The sequence below is a fragment of the Malaclemys terrapin genome, chromosome 4, assembly GCF_027887155.1.
Source record: "Malaclemys terrapin pileata isolate rMalTer1 chromosome 4, rMalTer1.hap1, whole genome shotgun sequence".
Classification (NCBI taxonomy): domain Eukaryota; kingdom Metazoa; phylum Chordata; order Testudines; family Emydidae; genus Malaclemys; species Malaclemys terrapin.
The window spans coordinates 30,272,866-30,289,999 of NC_071508.1; the positions used below are offsets into that span (position 1 = coordinate 30,272,866).

At 50.2% G+C, this 17,134-nt stretch overlaps 1 protein-coding gene across 1 annotated transcript; it reads left to right on the forward strand.

Annotated features, from left to right (window-relative positions):
* The first annotated feature begins 318 nt into the window (after nt 1-318).
* Nucleotides 319-2,359, forward strand: RABIF (RAB interacting factor). The gene is made up of 2 exons (XM_054025273.1): nt 319-678; nt 1,282-2,359. Exons 1-2 carry the CDS (start codon nt 517-519, stop codon nt 1,525-1,527), a joined length of 408 nt encoding a protein of 135 aa, XP_053881248.1. The 5' UTR covers nt 319-516; the 3' UTR covers nt 1,528-2,359.
* Nucleotides 2,360-17,134: the final 14,775 nt, after the last annotated feature.

The following is a 17,134-nucleotide window of genomic DNA, read 5'->3' on the forward strand; positions in this document are numbered from 1 at the left end:
TTTGTCTCATTTGCCAACCTGATCAGTGGGCAAGAGCAAACTGGACAAATGCGCACTTTTGTCAAAAAAGTGGGATGTGGAGGAACATGCAGGGGGGAGGCAGGGCTTGGGTGAGCAGCGACACCAGCCCCACGTGAGGGAGAGGGGAGGGTTTGAGCCAGCGACTCGGGCCAGCCCCACCCAGGGGAGAGGAGGACTTGGCCGAGTGTCTTGGGCCAGCCTCAGAGGGGGAGGTTCGGGCCAGCCCTGCGTGGGGGCTGGGGCTAGCTTCATGCTGTGTCCTGTTTTCCCTTTGGGAAATATGATCACGCAACGTATAGCTCCCCATGGCGTTTACGTAACCACTCAGCCCTGCTCCTGGAGCAATCCCCACCCCAGTGGTAGTCCTCTGCCCCAGGCCAATAGCCCCATAGCGCTGCCCACAGCGCCACCACACCGCCTCCCGCAAGGTGAACCTTCGCCCCGCCCGGGCCCCTGCTGCGCGTGCCGAGGCGGCACTAATGCGCCTGCGCGGCCATGGCGGCGCCCTGCGCGGAGATGGAACCAGCAGCGGCTCCTCGCAGTCCAGGCGCGGAGGAGCTGGTTTGCGCGCGGGGCCGCAACCGCAAGGCTGTGCTGTGTCAGCGCTGCGGCTCGCGCGTGCTGCTGCCCGGCGCCGCCACCTTCGCGCGCAGAGAGGTACGGCCCCTCCCCTCGCCCGGGCTCCCGGCCCGGCAGCGGTTGCTTTCTGCCTTCCCCCTTCCCCCGCCGGGACGGGCTCCATCCTCCCCGTCAGCAGGCCGTGCCCTGGCACCTCGCAGCTCCGCCCACTGCCCCCATCATCGGGGCCCTGACCGATCACCTGGTATCCGCAGTGATTCCTGATCAGCCCCTGACTCCAGTCCCCAGCCCCACGCCCCCTTCCTGCTTCATTGTCCTCCTTCAGATACGTCATCACCCTTCAGATCCTGTTCACAACTCTCCTTGGCCGGCCACCTGCACAACAGCCTGACCAAGGAGGCTGTTGGTGTCTTGAGACCACTGCTGAACATACTGCGGGCTCCTTGTTTCCTTGTGCTGCCCCCAACCATGTGGTGGCTTTTTTCTTATATTTATATCGCTGTGTGTGTCTGTGGCATGTCTCTTAGTCTGTGCCTACTTGTGAGGCAGGGCTATCTCTCATCCTTTGTGTCTGCTCTGCAGCTCTGAGTGCATTGGAGCTGAGCCTGTAGAGGTGATAGCTGATGTTTGTAAATGGCTTGTGTGCATAAATGGCTAATGCCATGTTTTGTTCCTTGATAGCTTTTCCTTCCCTCCATGAAGAAGAAGACAGCCCTGCTTGCCAGCAACTCTCTGGATGGGGACGTGCTCCAGGATCACTGGCTCGTAGATGACATGTTTTCCTTTGAGAATATTGGATTCACCAAGGACGTTGGGAATGTAAAGTTCCTCATATGCGCAGACTGTGAGATTGGGCCGATTGGCTGGCACTGCCTAGATGATAAGAAGAGCTTCTACATAGCCCTGGACCGTGTTTCTCATGAGTAGCATCCTGAGTCGAGCTGGGACTCTCTGCGAGGCCATCCCAGCTGGTGGCCAGGATTCCTCAGTGCAACCATTCCACAGCTCTTAACATGTACCAACATGAAGCCAGAGGCACCGGCGCGTGGACTTGAACATGTCATGGATTCATCTTAACACTTTATTTAAAGCAATGGGCAATTATTGTCACATTCCGTGCATTACGGCTTCCTCTGGTCCTTCCTCCCACTGTAACGCAGGGATGGCGATTCCACAGTCTTTCCATTTCTGATTTTTAGTCTTGACTCATGGGCAGTCTCATCTTGGTTCCTGAACTGTAAAATGTGAGCATAACTCTTGTCACTAGATGTCTTTCCCACAGAAACTCATGGTTTGTTTTTTAATTTAAATTTTGACTGGAATATGGAACATTGCGATGTATTTCAACGAAAAAGCTTTCTCCAAAAGGGAGGAACAAACTAGGAACTGCACCTTTGAGAGGACAGCTAGGTAGATAGAACTTTGCCCATTTTCTCAGGCATTTTATCCAGTTTTAGTGGTTTCTCACTATGATTTGGACTAAAAGGTTTGCCCTTCGTGCCACATGTAAAAGTTTACAGCCCGGGCAGCTTTCTCCCTCCTTTTAAAAGATTACTTTCCTGCTTGCATTTACAGTTTAAATTGTTCACGGCCTGGCAATGAAAGGTGGCCTGGGCTGGTGCTGCTGTGGAGGTTTCATTTTGCAGGAAGTATAAGGGTGTTTCCTATGTAAGATAAAATCCATAGTCAAATTGCAAAAAGTAAATGTACTTGAACTGCTATAATCAATATTCATGTTCAATTAAATTTATTCCATGTTTTTGAGTGTGATGTTTGTATTGTCTTTTGTCTGTAGAGACTTTAGTGAGGGAGGACAGTAAAGTATACATTTTTGTAAGTTTGTATTGCTTGCTGTAGACTTACTGGTCACGCTGCAAGTACATTTGATTAAGACTCAGTTTGATTAAGAGAAGTTTATTAAGGTCTTTCCAAAAATGTGATTGTGAAACTTGCTTAAAATTAGAACATGCTTCCTTAATACAAAAGTCAAGTTCTTAACATACTGTACAGGAAAAAAAAATTGGAAACTGAGTGTCAGCAAATATGGTCCTCAATATGGACCAGATAATTACAAAAGTTAGCTCTTGGTGGGAGGAACTTGAAATGCATTTATTTTAGCTAAAAACGCATAATGAAGAATCATTGTCTTTTTAAAACTTCATTATCTTGATGCATGTGAAAGCGTTGGACTCTGTGAGTTAAAAGAAAACAACATGACATATCTGAATAATAAACCAGCCGCTTTGTCTTGGGTTTTGGGATTGTGGGGTAAGATTTCAGAGAGAGAACGCTGCTACATGGACTTCTGCTTATATTTATGTGGTAAACTTCATGAACTTTCTAAATCAAAGGAAAACCAAATCATTCTCCAAGTGCTAGCTGACTCAGTGACTCGGCAGGATTAAGGACGTGCAACTATAGCATTTTTACGTTGCTGTGTCATTCAGGTTAAACTAGGAAGGGTGTGTGCTATTTGAAGTCATTGATTGAACTGTGAGCCTGGTGCCCCAAATTTAGCTTCAGGTTTGCAGAGCAGCCCAGGGGTTTTAGACACATCCTTTAACTTTAAGAAAATATTTGCTTACGTGCTCTGGACAGTTTTGAAAAGCTCAACCTCATTACAAGTTTGGGTGATAAAGATAAATGTATACATGTAATATATTTAGATGTTTGCGATGGGTTTGACTTGGTACTGCATAGCATGCGGATTAAAAAATTAGCAATATTCAATACTAATAAAGAATATGTTAAATTAATTAAGAACTGGCTAACTCACAGATCTCCAAAAATAGTCAATGGAGATTAATCAAATCAGGGTGTTTCTAGTGGGGTTCTACAGGACTCAGTACTTGGCCTGATGCTCTTCAATATTTTTATCAGTGAGGTAACGAAATAAATGCAAAATCATTGCTGATAAAACTTGAATAACACAAAGATTGGTATAGTGGTAAATGGGGATAAGGCAGTCCTACAGAGAGTCATGTTGCATTTTATCACATTTTCCACCATGTCTTTCAGTCTTTCCTTCAAAAGTTGTTCTAAAGTCTTGTACTGGGGGTCACACTAATGGGTCTGTAGTTTCCTGGATTACTTCCCCCTGCTTTCTTCAATATAGGCCCTATGTTTCCTATTCTTCAGTCACACGGTACTACCCCACAATTGGATAATTTATTACATAAGAACCGCCACACTGGATCAGACCAATGGTCCATGTAGCCTGTCTTCTGATAGCAGCTGGTGCCCGCAGCTTCAGAGCAAATGAACAGAACAGGGCAATTGTCAAGTGAGCCATTCGCTGTCCTCCAGGGATTACAACTGGATTTGCACTTTCAAGTGCCAGTTCTTTCAGTATTTTGGGGGTGGAGATTATGTGAGCCCCTTGATGTGTACACATCAAACTCTGTGAGCTTTGTTTCTATCGCAGACGTGTCCATTTTCATTTCTATACACTCATTTCCATCAGCTGTCCTGCCTTTGCCTCTGTCAGCTATGTCATCTTTTTTATTGAAGACTGAGACAATGTATTCATTTAGTTTTGGGGCCATACATAGGTTTTCCTTACTCTCTACCCAAGGGGTGGCCAACCTGTGGCTCCGCAGCCACATATGGGACTTTAGCAGTTAATATGTGGCTCCTTGTATAGGCACTGACTCTGGGGCTGGAGGTACAGGCATCAACTTTCCAATGTGCCGGGGCGGGAGGGGGGGGAACTTACTGCTCAACCCCTAGCTCTGTCACAGGCCCTGCCCCCACTCCACCCCTTTCTGCCCCTTCCCCTAAGCCTTCTGTGTCCTCGCTCCTCCCCCCCCCCCCAGCCTCCTGCATGCCATGAAACAGCTGATCAGGAGGTTTGGGGAGGGAGGGGGGGGACTGATTGGCGGGGCTGCCGGTGGGCGGGAGGCACTGGAAGCAGTGGGGGGGAGCTGATGGGGGGCTGCTGACATATTACTGTGGTTCTTTGGCAATGTACATTGGTAAATTCTGGCTCCTTTTCAGGCTCAGGTTGGCCACCCCATCTACCCCATACTCTCCTGAGCAGCCCCATTTCTTTAATGAATATCATGACGTGATTAGAGATCAAATCAAGTCCAGGAAGCTAGTTACACCCCTCCCTCCCCTTTGAATAATGTTGTGATGGGTTGCCCCCTTTAAGATGCCACTTGCTATCCTGAGATATCACTGAGCCTGCCTGTTCTGCCATCCTGGGCCCCCTTTTTACCTGTCTTGCTGACAGGCTATTAAGCCTCCTCCAGCACACCCACAGGCAGGGCCACGTCCAACTGCAGAATGACACAAACACTGAAATCAGCTCTGGGAAGATAGCTTAAGGGACTTTCCCCAGCACTCAGGTGTCAGGCTCCCTTGGAGTGCAGACCCAAAGGTATATTATGAAATCCATCTCCTCCCTCAATGTGAAGGAAGGTATGCACAGCCTCTTACCTGCCCCCCAATTATGAATTGCACCAATGGAGTTATTATAAACAAGAAATAAGTTTATTAACTACAAAAGGTTAAAGAGACAGCAAACAGAACAAAGCAGATTACTAAGCAAATAAAACAAAACACGCAAACTAAGCTTGTTTCACTAAAGAAATTGGTTACAAATAGTAATTTCTCACCCTAGATATTGTTGCAGGCAGATTACAGAAAGTCTTGAAAGGCAGCTGCACTGGTCTCCAGCTTGAGACCTCAGATATTTTTACTCACAAGCTAGACACCCTTCCAGCTTGGGCTCAACCCTTTCCCCCACCCTTCAATTCTTGCTTCCAGGTCTCTTTGGGTGGGGAGGCAGAGGAGAACCACGATGATGTCACTCCCCTGCCTTATATAGCTCTTGTGTAACGCAGGAATCCTTTGTCTTCCAGTGGAAAAACACTGGCATTCCAAAAGGGGAGGAGGGTGTCCAGTACCACGTGACTCAGACCCATGTCTCTGCAGGGCTGTGGCAGCCATTGCTCGTAGGCTGCCTCGAGCGTCCACAGGAAGACTAAGCTCTTTTACAGACGATTGTCTTTGCTAATGGGCCATTAGCACTGTCTGGCTTTCTCATTGTTGTACCTGAAGGGCTAGTTGGGGGGTGACACCCAAAGTAACCCATTTTAAATAAAGATACATAGTCAATATTCCTAACTTCAGATAAAGAAATGATACAAAAACAACGAGGAGTCCGGTGGCACCTTAAAGACTAACAGATTTATTTGGGCATAAATCTGTTAGTCTTTAAGGTGCCACTGGATTCCTCGCTGTTTTTGTGGATACAGACTAACACAGCTGAGAAATGATTCAGGCGTACAAATGGGATAATCACATTCAGGAAATCATAACCTTTCCAATGAAACCTTACAAGATCCATCTTGAATAAAGTACATCTCAGTTATGTCATATCCATATCATAATAATATTTTCACAAATGTGATTTTGTAATTTACTTTCAAATGTTTAGCCATTGATAGTGAGTGAGGAGGTGCAGGTATTTACATGCTTATGAGACACACACTTGTGTAGCTTACCAAGACAGTGAAATCCTTGTTGATCTTAAACACAAAAAAGAAGCTTACAAGAAGTGGAAGATTGGACAAATGACCGGGGAGGAGTATAAAAATAGTGCTCAGGCATGTGGGAGTGAAATCAGGAAGGCCAAATCACACTTGGAGTTGCAGCTAGCAAGAGATGTTAAGAGTAACAAGAAGGGTTTCTTCAGTATGTTAGCAACAAGAAGAAGTTCAAGGAAAGTGTGGGCCCCTTACTGAATGAGGGAGGCAACCTAGTGACAGAGGATGTGGAAAAAGCTCATGTACTCAATGCTTTTTTTGCCTCTGTCTTCATGAACAAGGTCAGCTCCCAGACTACTGCACTGGGCAGCACAGCATGGGGAGGAGGTGACCAGCCCTCTGTGGAGAAAGAAGTGGTTCAGGACTATTTAGAAAAGCTGGATGAGCACAAGTCCATGGGGACGGATGCGCTGCATCCGAGGGTGCTAAAGGAGTTGGCGGATGTGATTGCAGAGCCATTGGCCATTATCTTTGAAAACTCATGACGATCGGGGGAGGTCCCAAATGACTGGAAAAAGGCGAATGTAGTGCCCATCTTTAAAAAAGGGAAGAAGGAGGATCTGGGGAACTACAGGCCAGTCAGCCTCACCTCAGTCCCTGGAAAAATCATGGAGCAGGTCCTCAAGGAATCAATTCTGAAACATTTAGAGGAAAGGAAAGTGATCAGGAACAGTCAGCATGGATTCACCGAGGGCAAGCCACGTCGGACCAACCTAATTGCTTTCTATAACTGGCTCTGTGGATGAGGGGAAAGCAGTGGACGTGTTATTCCTTGACTTTAGCAAAGCTTTTGATACAGTCTCCCACAGTATTCTTGCCTGCAAGTTAAAGAAATATGAGCTGGATGAATGGACTATAAGGTGGCTAGAAAGCTGGCTAGATCATCGGGCTCAATGGGTAGTGATCAATGGCTCCATGTCTAGTTGGCAGCCAATATCATGCGGAGTGCCCTAAGGGTTGGTCCTGGGGCTGGTTTTGTTCAATATATTCATTAATGATCTGGAGGATGGCGTGGACTGCACCCTCAGCAAGTTTGCAAATGACACTAAATTGGGAGGAATGGTAGATACACTGGAGGGTAGGGATAGGATACAGAGGGACCTAGACAAATTAGAGGATTGGGCCAAAAGAAATCTGATGAGGTTCAACAAAGACAAATGCATAGGCCTGAACTTAGGATGGAAGAATCCAATCCATTGCTACAGACTAGAAACCAAATGGCTAGGCAGCAGTTCTGCAGAAAAGGACCTAGGGGTTACAGTGCATGAGAAGCTGAATATGAGTCAACAGTATGCCCTCATTGCCAAGAAGGCTAACGGCATTTTGGGTTGTAAAAGTAGGGGCATTGCCAACAGATCGAGGGACGTGATCATTCCCCTCTATTCAACACTGGCGAGGCCTCATCTGGAGTACTGTGTCCAGTTTTGGGCCCCACACTACAAGAAGGATGTGGAAAAATTGGAAAGAGTCCAGCGGAAGGCAACAAAAATGATTAGGGGTCTGGAGCACATGACTTATGAGGAGAGGCCGAGGGAACTGGGATTGTTTAGTCTGCAGAAGTGAAGAATGATGGGGCATTTGATAGCTGCTTTCAACTACCTGAAAGGGGGTTCCAAAGAGGATGGATCTAGACTGTTCTCAGTGGTACCACATGACAGAACAAGGAGTAATGGCCTCTAGTTGTAGTGGGGGAGGTTTAGGCTGGATATTAGGAAAAACTTTTTCACTAGGAGGGTGGTGGAAGCACTGGAATCGGTTACCTAGGGAGGTGGTGGAATCTCCTTCCTTAGAGGTTTTAAGGTCAGGCTTGATGAAGCCCTGGCTGGGATGATTTAGTTGGGGATTGGTCCTGCTTTGAGCAGGGGGTTGGACTAGATGACCTCCTGAGGTCCCTTCCAACCCCGATATTCTATAATTCTATGATTCTATGACAACATGGGCTGTAGTACTAGCTGCACAGCTCTGAGGTGGAAGGGTGAGGGAAGGCACCTAAGCTGGAGGAGGGGGTGACTGAGCCAGGGCAGGCCAGTGAGCAGCTGAAGAAGCTCTAGCCAGGACAGCCCTCAGAAGTGGACAGGAGGCTGTTGGCAACCACACACATTGTGGAAAAGGCAAAACAAAAGAGCTCAAGGGGCAGGGTCGGAAATGTGAGTTGAAGGCAATGATAAAGGGGGATGAAAGGGTGTTGCAGCTCTATGGAGAGCTGGTGAATTCCCAGGACTCCTCCAGGCCTATTCCCAAGAGCCATCAGGCTGAGCCAGCACCCTGCTCCAGCATATGAATCAGCTGGGGAAAAGCCATACTTGCCAAATATTCAAGGCCAGACCTTGTCTCTGCAGCCATACCCATTTTCCACCCACAGTTCATGTACTGCATTTGAGGGTGAGACCTGGTCTTCACTCAAAGGGTACGTCTACACTATGAAATTAGGTCGATTTTATACAAGTTATTATCTTGTGATACAGGAGGGCCAGGGAGCAGTGGTAGAGGGGAAATATATAAGCCCTAGGCTAATTAAGGCATGGTTCCCTGTAGACTAGGGAGGGTTGCTACAGGTTAATTGGAACACCTGTAGTCAATTAAGGCCCTATTACGAAACTAATAAAACCCCCTGCTTCAGGCAGTCAGGGAGAAGGAGGAAGGAGAAAGGACTGGAGCTTGGAGGTGTGTTGTGAGATTTGAAAGACCAGAGAACCGGCAGGGCAGGGAGACTCCCTCCCCCAGTGTCTAAGGACTGAGGGTAACCCGACCCAAGGAGGAAGAGGGTAAGAAACCCACAGGGATTGCGAGGGGCTGGGACTCAGAGCGAGGAGCAAACCCAGACCCCTCCCCCGCTTCCCTCCTCTACCACCTTCCTGGGTCACTAGCAGGGCCCTCGGTGCTCAAGAGCAGGGGCAAGGGGTGGCGTCTTAGCCCCCCCGAAGAAAAGTGCGGGACCCACCATATGAACATTGGCCATCTTGTCACACGTGGTATAAGAGGTGGGATTTCTGCACCGTGAACATAATCCAGGGTGGGTCATGACCACCTTGCCCCATGATGTAGGACATGGTCAAAGCACTGGTGCAAGCCACTGCTGCCCAGCAGGAGTCTACCCAGGTCCACGCAGCTGCCGAACAGGAGGCCATGCGGCTGCAGCAAGAGACCAATCACCTGATGATGACCCAGGCCACCCAAGATCGGGCCATGCTGCAGGAACTAGTGAACCAAGAGAAGGCCCTTACGGAGTTGAGCCATGGGTATGACGGGACGCGGACCATACGGGCCAGGTACTGTCTGTAGAAAATGACCCAGGAGGATGATGCGGAGGCATACCTCCTGGCCTTCAAGAGGACAGCCCTGTGGGAGGCCTGGCCCCAAGACTAGTGGTCAGGCATCCTTGCCCTATTTTTGTGCGGGAAGGAGGCGGCAGATTACCCCAGACTGAAGGAGGAGATCCTGTCCAGGGCAGGGGTAACGACAGCCTTGCAAGACCAGAGGTTCCATGAATGGCAGTACTGTGAAGACAAGACACCGTGGTCACAACTGTCTGACCTAATCCACCTAGTGGTTACGCCCGGAGGCTCTCAGCTCAGAGAAAATGATGGAGATCCTGGTGCTGGACCACTATATGAGGGGACTAACCTCGGGTCTCTGAGCCTGGGTAGGCCAGAATGATCCCTCCATCTATGACGAACTGGTCAATCTTGTAGAGAGACAACTGGCAGCCTGTGAACTGTTCAAAACCTCGGGAGGTGAAACACGGCGTTTCAGGAAACCAGTCCCGAGCCTGAGGCCCTGGATCATCGAGAACTCCAGGAACGCCATAGCGGGAAGAACAGGCACCAAGGAGTGTCCTGAGGCCCCAAAGGGACTTGAGGGTCTGGGGGGGAGAGGGCTGGGGGAGCACGTCAGAGTGCCCAAGACAGAGGGCAACCTCTGGGATGAGATATCGCTGTTATGAGTGTGGGGAGTTGGGGCATATAGCAGCCCAGTGCCCCAACAGGGAGGAGCCCATGCAATGCAACCTGGGGGATCCTGGAGATCAATGTGGCCTAATCAGCCTGGTGGGGGTTGTGACAGTCCTACATGACTACACCAGGCCGGTAAAGATGAACGGCATCCAGACCATAGCTTTGGTGGACTCTGGGAGTGCTGTCACATTGGTCTCAGGGAAGTTAGTGGGGCAAGACACACTGAGCCAGGCCATGAGCGGCATGTGTCCATGGCACAGTAAATTTCTACCCCACAATTCCAATACAGATTTAGATCCAGGGAAACACTACCAAGATGACTGCAGGGGTGGTCCCCAAGCTCCCCTACCCAGTCTTAATTGGCAGGGACTTTCCTGGGTTCGATAGCCTACTCCCCCCCCCATCGAGTTAGGGGAGGGAAGTAAACCCCGAGCAGAGTTCAAGGCACCCATGAATGGCCCTACCACAGTTTTTTCTGGGTTTTCCCCAAAGTTATTTTCACCCCCGGGGAGTCCCAGAAATCCAGATGGGAAAGGAGGGCAGACAAAAGATTAGGAACCAGGATTTTGGCAGCAAACCAGAGAGCTGCCTTGGTTGGAAGGAGACCCCGTGGAGATCTAGAGACAGCCCCCAGCAAAAGCAGAAGCACCCCAAGAGAAGGAGGGGAGTCCAATCCAATAGAATCAGGTCAGATCGGTTCCACACGTGAATATTTTGGGCAGGACCAAGCCGATGACCCCCTGTATGCAAACGTGAGGGAGGAGGTGGTAGAGGTAAATGGTGTGCCAGTAGAAGGGAAAACCAAAGGCCCAGGGCCATACTATATAATCAAGCAGGATCTGTTGTATTGGGTAGTGCCAATACGGGGGTAGGTAGTAGAACAGCTCTTGGTGCCACGGAAGCACATAAGGGCCGTATTAGAGTTAGCTCACTGTCATCTGTTTGGGGGACATTTAGGAGCAGACAAGACCCTGGGTAGAGTTCTAAGGAGGTTCTACTGGCCGGGGTTACAGGCAGAAGTCCAGTGCTATTGCACCTCTTGCCCAGAGTGCCAGCTGCTTAGCCCCTGACCTCAGTTAAGGGTCCCGTTGGTACCCTTGCCTATAATTGAAGTTCCCTTTGAAAGGATAGCAATGGATCTAGTGGGCCCACTAGAAAGAACGGCCTGGGGCCACTGAAGCATACTCGTCATCCTGGACTATGCTACATGGTACCCCAAAGCCATTCCTTTAAGAAACCCCACGTCCAAGGTGATCGCAAAAGAACTGGTGCAGGTTTTTGTTAGGGTAGGCATCCCTAACGAGATCCTGACAGATCAAGGGACTCCCTTCATGTCGAGAGTAATGAAACACTTATGTACCCTGCTTCGCATTCAAGCCTTGCGGACCTCAGTCTATCATACCCAAACAGATGGTCTGGTTGAGCGATTTAATTGCACTCTCAAGAGCATGATCCTAAAGATGGTGGCCCAAGAGGGAAAAGACTGGGATACCCTCCTACCATACCTGATGTTTGCAATATGAGAAGTTCCCCAAAATCTACTGGATTCTCCCCCTTCGAGCTACTGTACGGATGCCACCCACGTGGCATATTAGTCATCGCAAAGGAGGAATGGGAGGAACAACCCAACACGGGGAAGAACGTCATTGCACACATGGCCCAGATGAAAGAACGAATAGCCCAAGTGACCCCCCATAGTACGAGAGCATTTGTTGAAAGCACAAGAGGCCCAACGAACCTACTACAATCGTCGGGCAAAAACACGGAAATTTCAACCAGGAGAACAGGTACTGGTGCTGTGTAGTGGGGTGGCCATCCGCTCCTGCCCTGAAGGGCGTAAAACAGCCCTGGGAGAGGGCTGTGATAGGGAAAAACCTGGGCTGATTGGAGAAGTAGCCACAGCTGGGCCACGCCCCAATCAGGCCACAGCTGGCCCTATAAAGAGGCTGTGGGCTGGGAGCACAGGCAGTCTCTCTCTAGGCGCAGAGAGAGAAGGGCCTGGCTGCCTGGGACTTGAGTAAAGTACTGGAGTAGAGCAGTGCTGGGGAATAGGGCAAGGGAGCCGAGGTGCTCCGCCTGGAAACCCCCCAGGCTGCAGGCCTAGCCAAAGGCCTGAAAAGGTACCGGGGTTATAGAGGTGCAGCCTGGGGGTGGTGGAGGCAGCAGGTTCAAACCCCCATTGCTGATGATGAGTGATATGGACTGCAGTCTGCCCCAGAGTGCGGGGGCTAGATGAGGACTGGGAGTGAACACTGAGGCAAGGTGGGGATAGAGAGTGGGGATTCCCCTGGGAGGGGACCCCAGAGAGTGGGGGTACTGCCAGGGGGCAGCACCCAAGGGAGAGGGGCACTGGGGTCCAGGAGGGACATGGGGCCAGCGATAAGCGGGACCTTGGCCAGCAGAGGGCACTCCAATGGCTGGAACGCTAATTCCCCGGGAGACCAGTAGGAGGCCCCGCAGGGTTGAGTCTCGCATCGCTACATGCTGGTACCAACAACAGAAAGCAAGCTCCTGGCCAGTTGGCATGGACCCTATGAGATCGTGGAGGCCATTGGGGAGGTGAATTATAAGGTGAAGCAGCCAGACTGTCGAAGACGAGAGCAAATATACCACGTCAACTTACTGAAACCCTGGCTGGATCGGGAGGTGTGCCTGACTGTCCTCCCGGCTCCATTCCAGGCAGATGGCCCACAAGGGCAGGTAAAGAGATCCCCTGAATTAGCCCCAGAACAACGAACAGGTCATTGAAATGATCCAGTGGAACCAAGACGTGTTCTCCACACAACCAGGCCGTACAATACTGATCCAACACCACATCATCACCTGTCCCGGAGCAAGGGTGACAATAAAACCATATCACATACCAGAGGCAAAAAGAGAAGAAATTAGGGCGGAAGTAAGGAAGATGCTGAAACTTGGGGTGATTGAGGAATCACACAGCCAGTGGTCCAGCCCTGTTGTCTTGGTCCCCAAGCCTGATGGCACTCTGAGGTTTTGTAATGACTTTCGGAAGTTAAATGAGGTATCCCAATTCGATGCCTACCCGATACCATGTATTGATAAGCTGGTGGATCAGTTAGGCAAGGCCCGATACTTGACCATCTTGGACTTGACAAAAGGCTACTGGCAGATCCCCCTGGCTGAAGACACCAAGGAAAAAAACGCTTTCTCTACACCTGATGGCCTCTTCCAATATACCGTCCTCCTTTTGGAGCTCCATGGGGCCCCCGCGACTTTCCAATGATTGATGGACAGATTACTTCGACCCCATGCCAAGTATGCTGCCGCCTATTTAGATGATGTGGTAATCCATAGCCCTGACTGGGAGACGCACCTGGGGAAAGTGAAAGCCATACTAGATGCTCTTAGACAGGCTGGCCTCACCGCTAATCCATCCAAATGTGCAATAGGGTTAGCCGAGGCCAGATACCTCGGGTATATAGTCAGAAGGGGCCTGGTGAAGCCCCAATGGAACAAAGTGAAGGCAATACAGGAATGGCCCCTCCCGATCCGCAAGAAGCAAGTCAGAGCATTCTTAGGGATAGTGGGGTACTATCGTCGGTTCATCCCTCACTTTGTCAGAAGGGCAGTGCCTCTGACGGACCTGATAAGAGCTCGGGGCCTGGAGATAGTTAAGTGGACCGAGGCAACAGAAGAAGCTTTCACAGACCTAAGGAGAACCCTTTGCAGCCATCCAGTGCTCATAGCCCCAGATTTCAAAAAGGAATTCATCCTACAAACAGATGCCTCGGACGTAGGACTTGGGGCCATCCTTTCACAAATGGTGGGGGATGAGGAGCACGATCCTTTACCTTTGCCAAAAGCTCCTGTCCAGGGAGCAACAGTATGCCATAGTAGAAAAAGAATGCCTAGCGATTAAATGGGCCATGGAGATTCTACGGTACTACTTGCTTGGGCGACGGTTCACCCTTGTGACAGATCACACCCCACGCCAATGGATACACACAAACAAGGAGAAGAATGCACGAGTGACTAGATGGTTCCTATCCCTTCAACCTTTCCATTTCCGGATACAGCATAGAGCCAGAAGCCAACACGGCCAGCCTGTCTCTCGTCCCAAGTAGCCCAATCCTGTGGTGTTGAGCGGGGCGGGGAGGAATATGTGATACAGGAGGGCCAGGGAGCAGTGGTAGCGTGATAGAAGGGAAATATATAAGCCCTAGGCTAACTAACGCATGGTTCCCTGTAGACTAGGGAGAGATGCTGAAGGTTAATTGGTGCACCTGTAGTCAATTAAGGCCTTGTCACGAACCTAATGAAACCCCCTGCTTCAGGCAGTCAGGGAGGAGGAGGAAGGAGAGAGGACTGGAGCTTGGAGGCGTGTTGTGAGATTTGAAAGACCAGAGAACCGAAGTAAGGGAGACCCTGCCCCAGCGTCTAAGAACTGAGGGTAACCCTACCCAAGGAGGAAGAGGGTAAGAAACCTGCAGGGGTTGCGAGGGGCTGGGACTCAGAGCGAGGAGCAAACCCAGACCTCTCCCCCGCTTCCCTCCTCTACCACCTTCCCAGGCCACTAGCAGGGCCCTCGGTGCTCAAGAGCAGGGGCAAGGGGTGGCGTCTTAGCCCCTCCCCCCAAAAAAAGTGCGCGACCCACCATGCGAACATTGGCAATCTTGTCACAATCTGCAAAAAAACCCTAGAGTTTTCAGGTGCCTAAGTAGCTCCTGGAATCATGGTTAAAGTTGCCCCCCACCACCAAAATATGAAATGGCACCTCTGGTGAGCCAGGAGTGGCCAGAGGGCAAGATGCAGCCCCTGTGTGACAGTGGAAAGCCAGCCTTGAGCTGCAGGCAGAGCACCAGGTACCATGAGCCACAGCAGCAGTGCAGAAGGGTGGCAATACACTATAGACTGGCAGTGGTGTTGCCTGCAGAGCTGACTGCCTGACCAGCAGCACCTGCTATCAGGCCGGCAGCTTAATTTTTGCCGGGGCTGAGCTCTGGCATCTCTTTCAATACAAATTAAGCACAGGGGGGAGGCAGCGGGGCCCAGAGGTGATGGGGGGTGGGAAGCCCATGGGGGCTAGGGGTGATGGGAGAATGGGGAGCCCATGGGGGCCATTTTCCTTAAGGCCGGTCCTGCTTTAGAGATAGATTTTCTGTCTCAATGTTTTTTGAGTAAGGTGAGGAAGTCTCACCTTGAAGCTGCCACATGGTCCTTGCATCACGCCATGAGTGTCCTGGAACAAGACATTTTGGGTCTTCATGGCAGCCTTGATGTAGAAAACCCAGTGCAGATTCACCAAACCTTAACTGGGAAGTACTGGACCTCAGGCGCGTGTTGGTGCAAGGTGCAAGGCCTGGTTCAGGCCTGCTTTACTCAGCTGCATGAAACTGGAGCTCCCATCAGGCTCTTTTTAGGGTTGAAAAAGTCTACAGACCTCGGAAGATTTTTTGCCTCTGGCTGCTGGATGATCGTTTGACAGCTGATTCTGTTGAGATCCAGAAAGCAGCTATTTCTTTTTACAGTACTCTGTATTCACCTGAAGCCTGGGATGTGCTGGCAATGGAGGAGCTGCACCAGAGGTTACCCCATCTGACTGGTGAGGAACAGCAGTGCCTAGATGCCCCCTGTAATTGCAGGAACTGTCTGTTGCAGTCCAGCAGCTCTCTACAGGCAAAGCCCCAGGTATTGTTGGGTTGCCATCTACATTTTACAAGTATTTCTAGCATCTTAGTGGTTTTGTCTTGTTTCTAGTGGTGTTGAACTGTATCCAGGAGAAAGAGCAGCATCTTAGTTGCTGCAGGGTAGTGATCAGTGGCAGATTAACGCACGGGCCCACAAGGCTTGTGCCCAGGGGCCCTGGCCAATTTGGGGGCCCCCACAGGAGCTCCAGAACCTGTGTAGAAGTAGGGGAGCCACTGGAACTTTGTCCCCACCCCCTGCTCCTCTTCTTCCCCGTGGGGCTCTGCCTCCTGGCCAGGCCAAAAGCCAGAGCCAGGCCATGGTAAGAGCCACCCAGGGAGCCTGGGCTGCTGTAGGGAGCCCTAGACCCTCCAACTGCCCTGGGCAGGCTGCCAGGATTCCTGAGAGCAGCCCCTGGTCCGTGTCCCCATCCCCAGGGATGCACCACACAGGGCAGGTGGAGGGTCCGGGGCTTCCCGGGTGGCTCTTACCATGGCCCAGATTCCAACCTGGCCAGGGGACAGGACCTTGGGGGGGGGGGGAGAGGAGGAGCAGTGGGCGGGCCTCCATGGTGAGGGGCATGTGGGAGGCCCAAATGTTCTTTGTGACCAGGGCCTCAATAAATCTTAATCTGCCTTTGGCAGTGATCACCCTGCTGCACAAAAAAGAGGGATCTCTCTGACTCTATGAATTGGAGACCTAGTTCCCTTCTCTGTTCTGATTATAGGATTTTATCCAGGGTCTCAGCTAACTGGCTGAAGGAGTGTCTGGACTCCTTGACACAGCCTGATCAAATATTGCATTCCTAGCCTATGTATTTTTGATAATTTGCTTTTAATTTGTGATGTTTTTACTGTCAGCATATTTTGTAATCTGGATGTGGAGCTTGTTTCAATGAACCAGGAGAAGGCCTTGGATAGAGTTAACCATAGTTATCTTTTTAAAATGTTGGGAACTTTTGGGATTGGACCAGTGTTCTCTTCATATATTTCTTTATTGTACCATAATGTTTTTAGCTCCCTAAAGATTAATGGAGGTCTTTGCCACAGCTTCCCAGCTCACGGAGGCATTCCTTAGGGGTGTCCTCTGTCTGGGATGCTGTATACTCTTGATTTGGAGCCATTCCTGCACCTCTTCAGAAACCATCTGACTTGCCTTTCTGTGCCAGATGCTTTCCTGGTTTGTCTGTTGGCCTATGCTGATGATATCTCAGTTCTTATCATGTCTGACAGTGATGTGCAGGCACTTTGTACTTGTTTACAAGGGTGTGAACAGGCATCTTCTGCACCCATTAACTGTGCTAAGAGCAATTTGATCTTACTGGGCTCTTGGCAGTGTAGCAGTCCCCCTTTGTTGTGCCATCAATTGCAATTGCACGTCTCT

Excerpts from the sequence above, each read along its gene's own strand:
- RABIF (XM_054025273.1), top strand. The coding sequence starts at position 517 with ATGGCGGCGCCCTGCGCGGAGATGGAACCAGCAGCGGCTCCTCGCAGT. Across the intron at positions 679-1,281 it reads CCACCTTCGCGCGCAGAGAG|CTTTTCCTTCCCTCCATGAA; the intron begins GTACGGCCCCTC and ends GTTCCTTGATAG.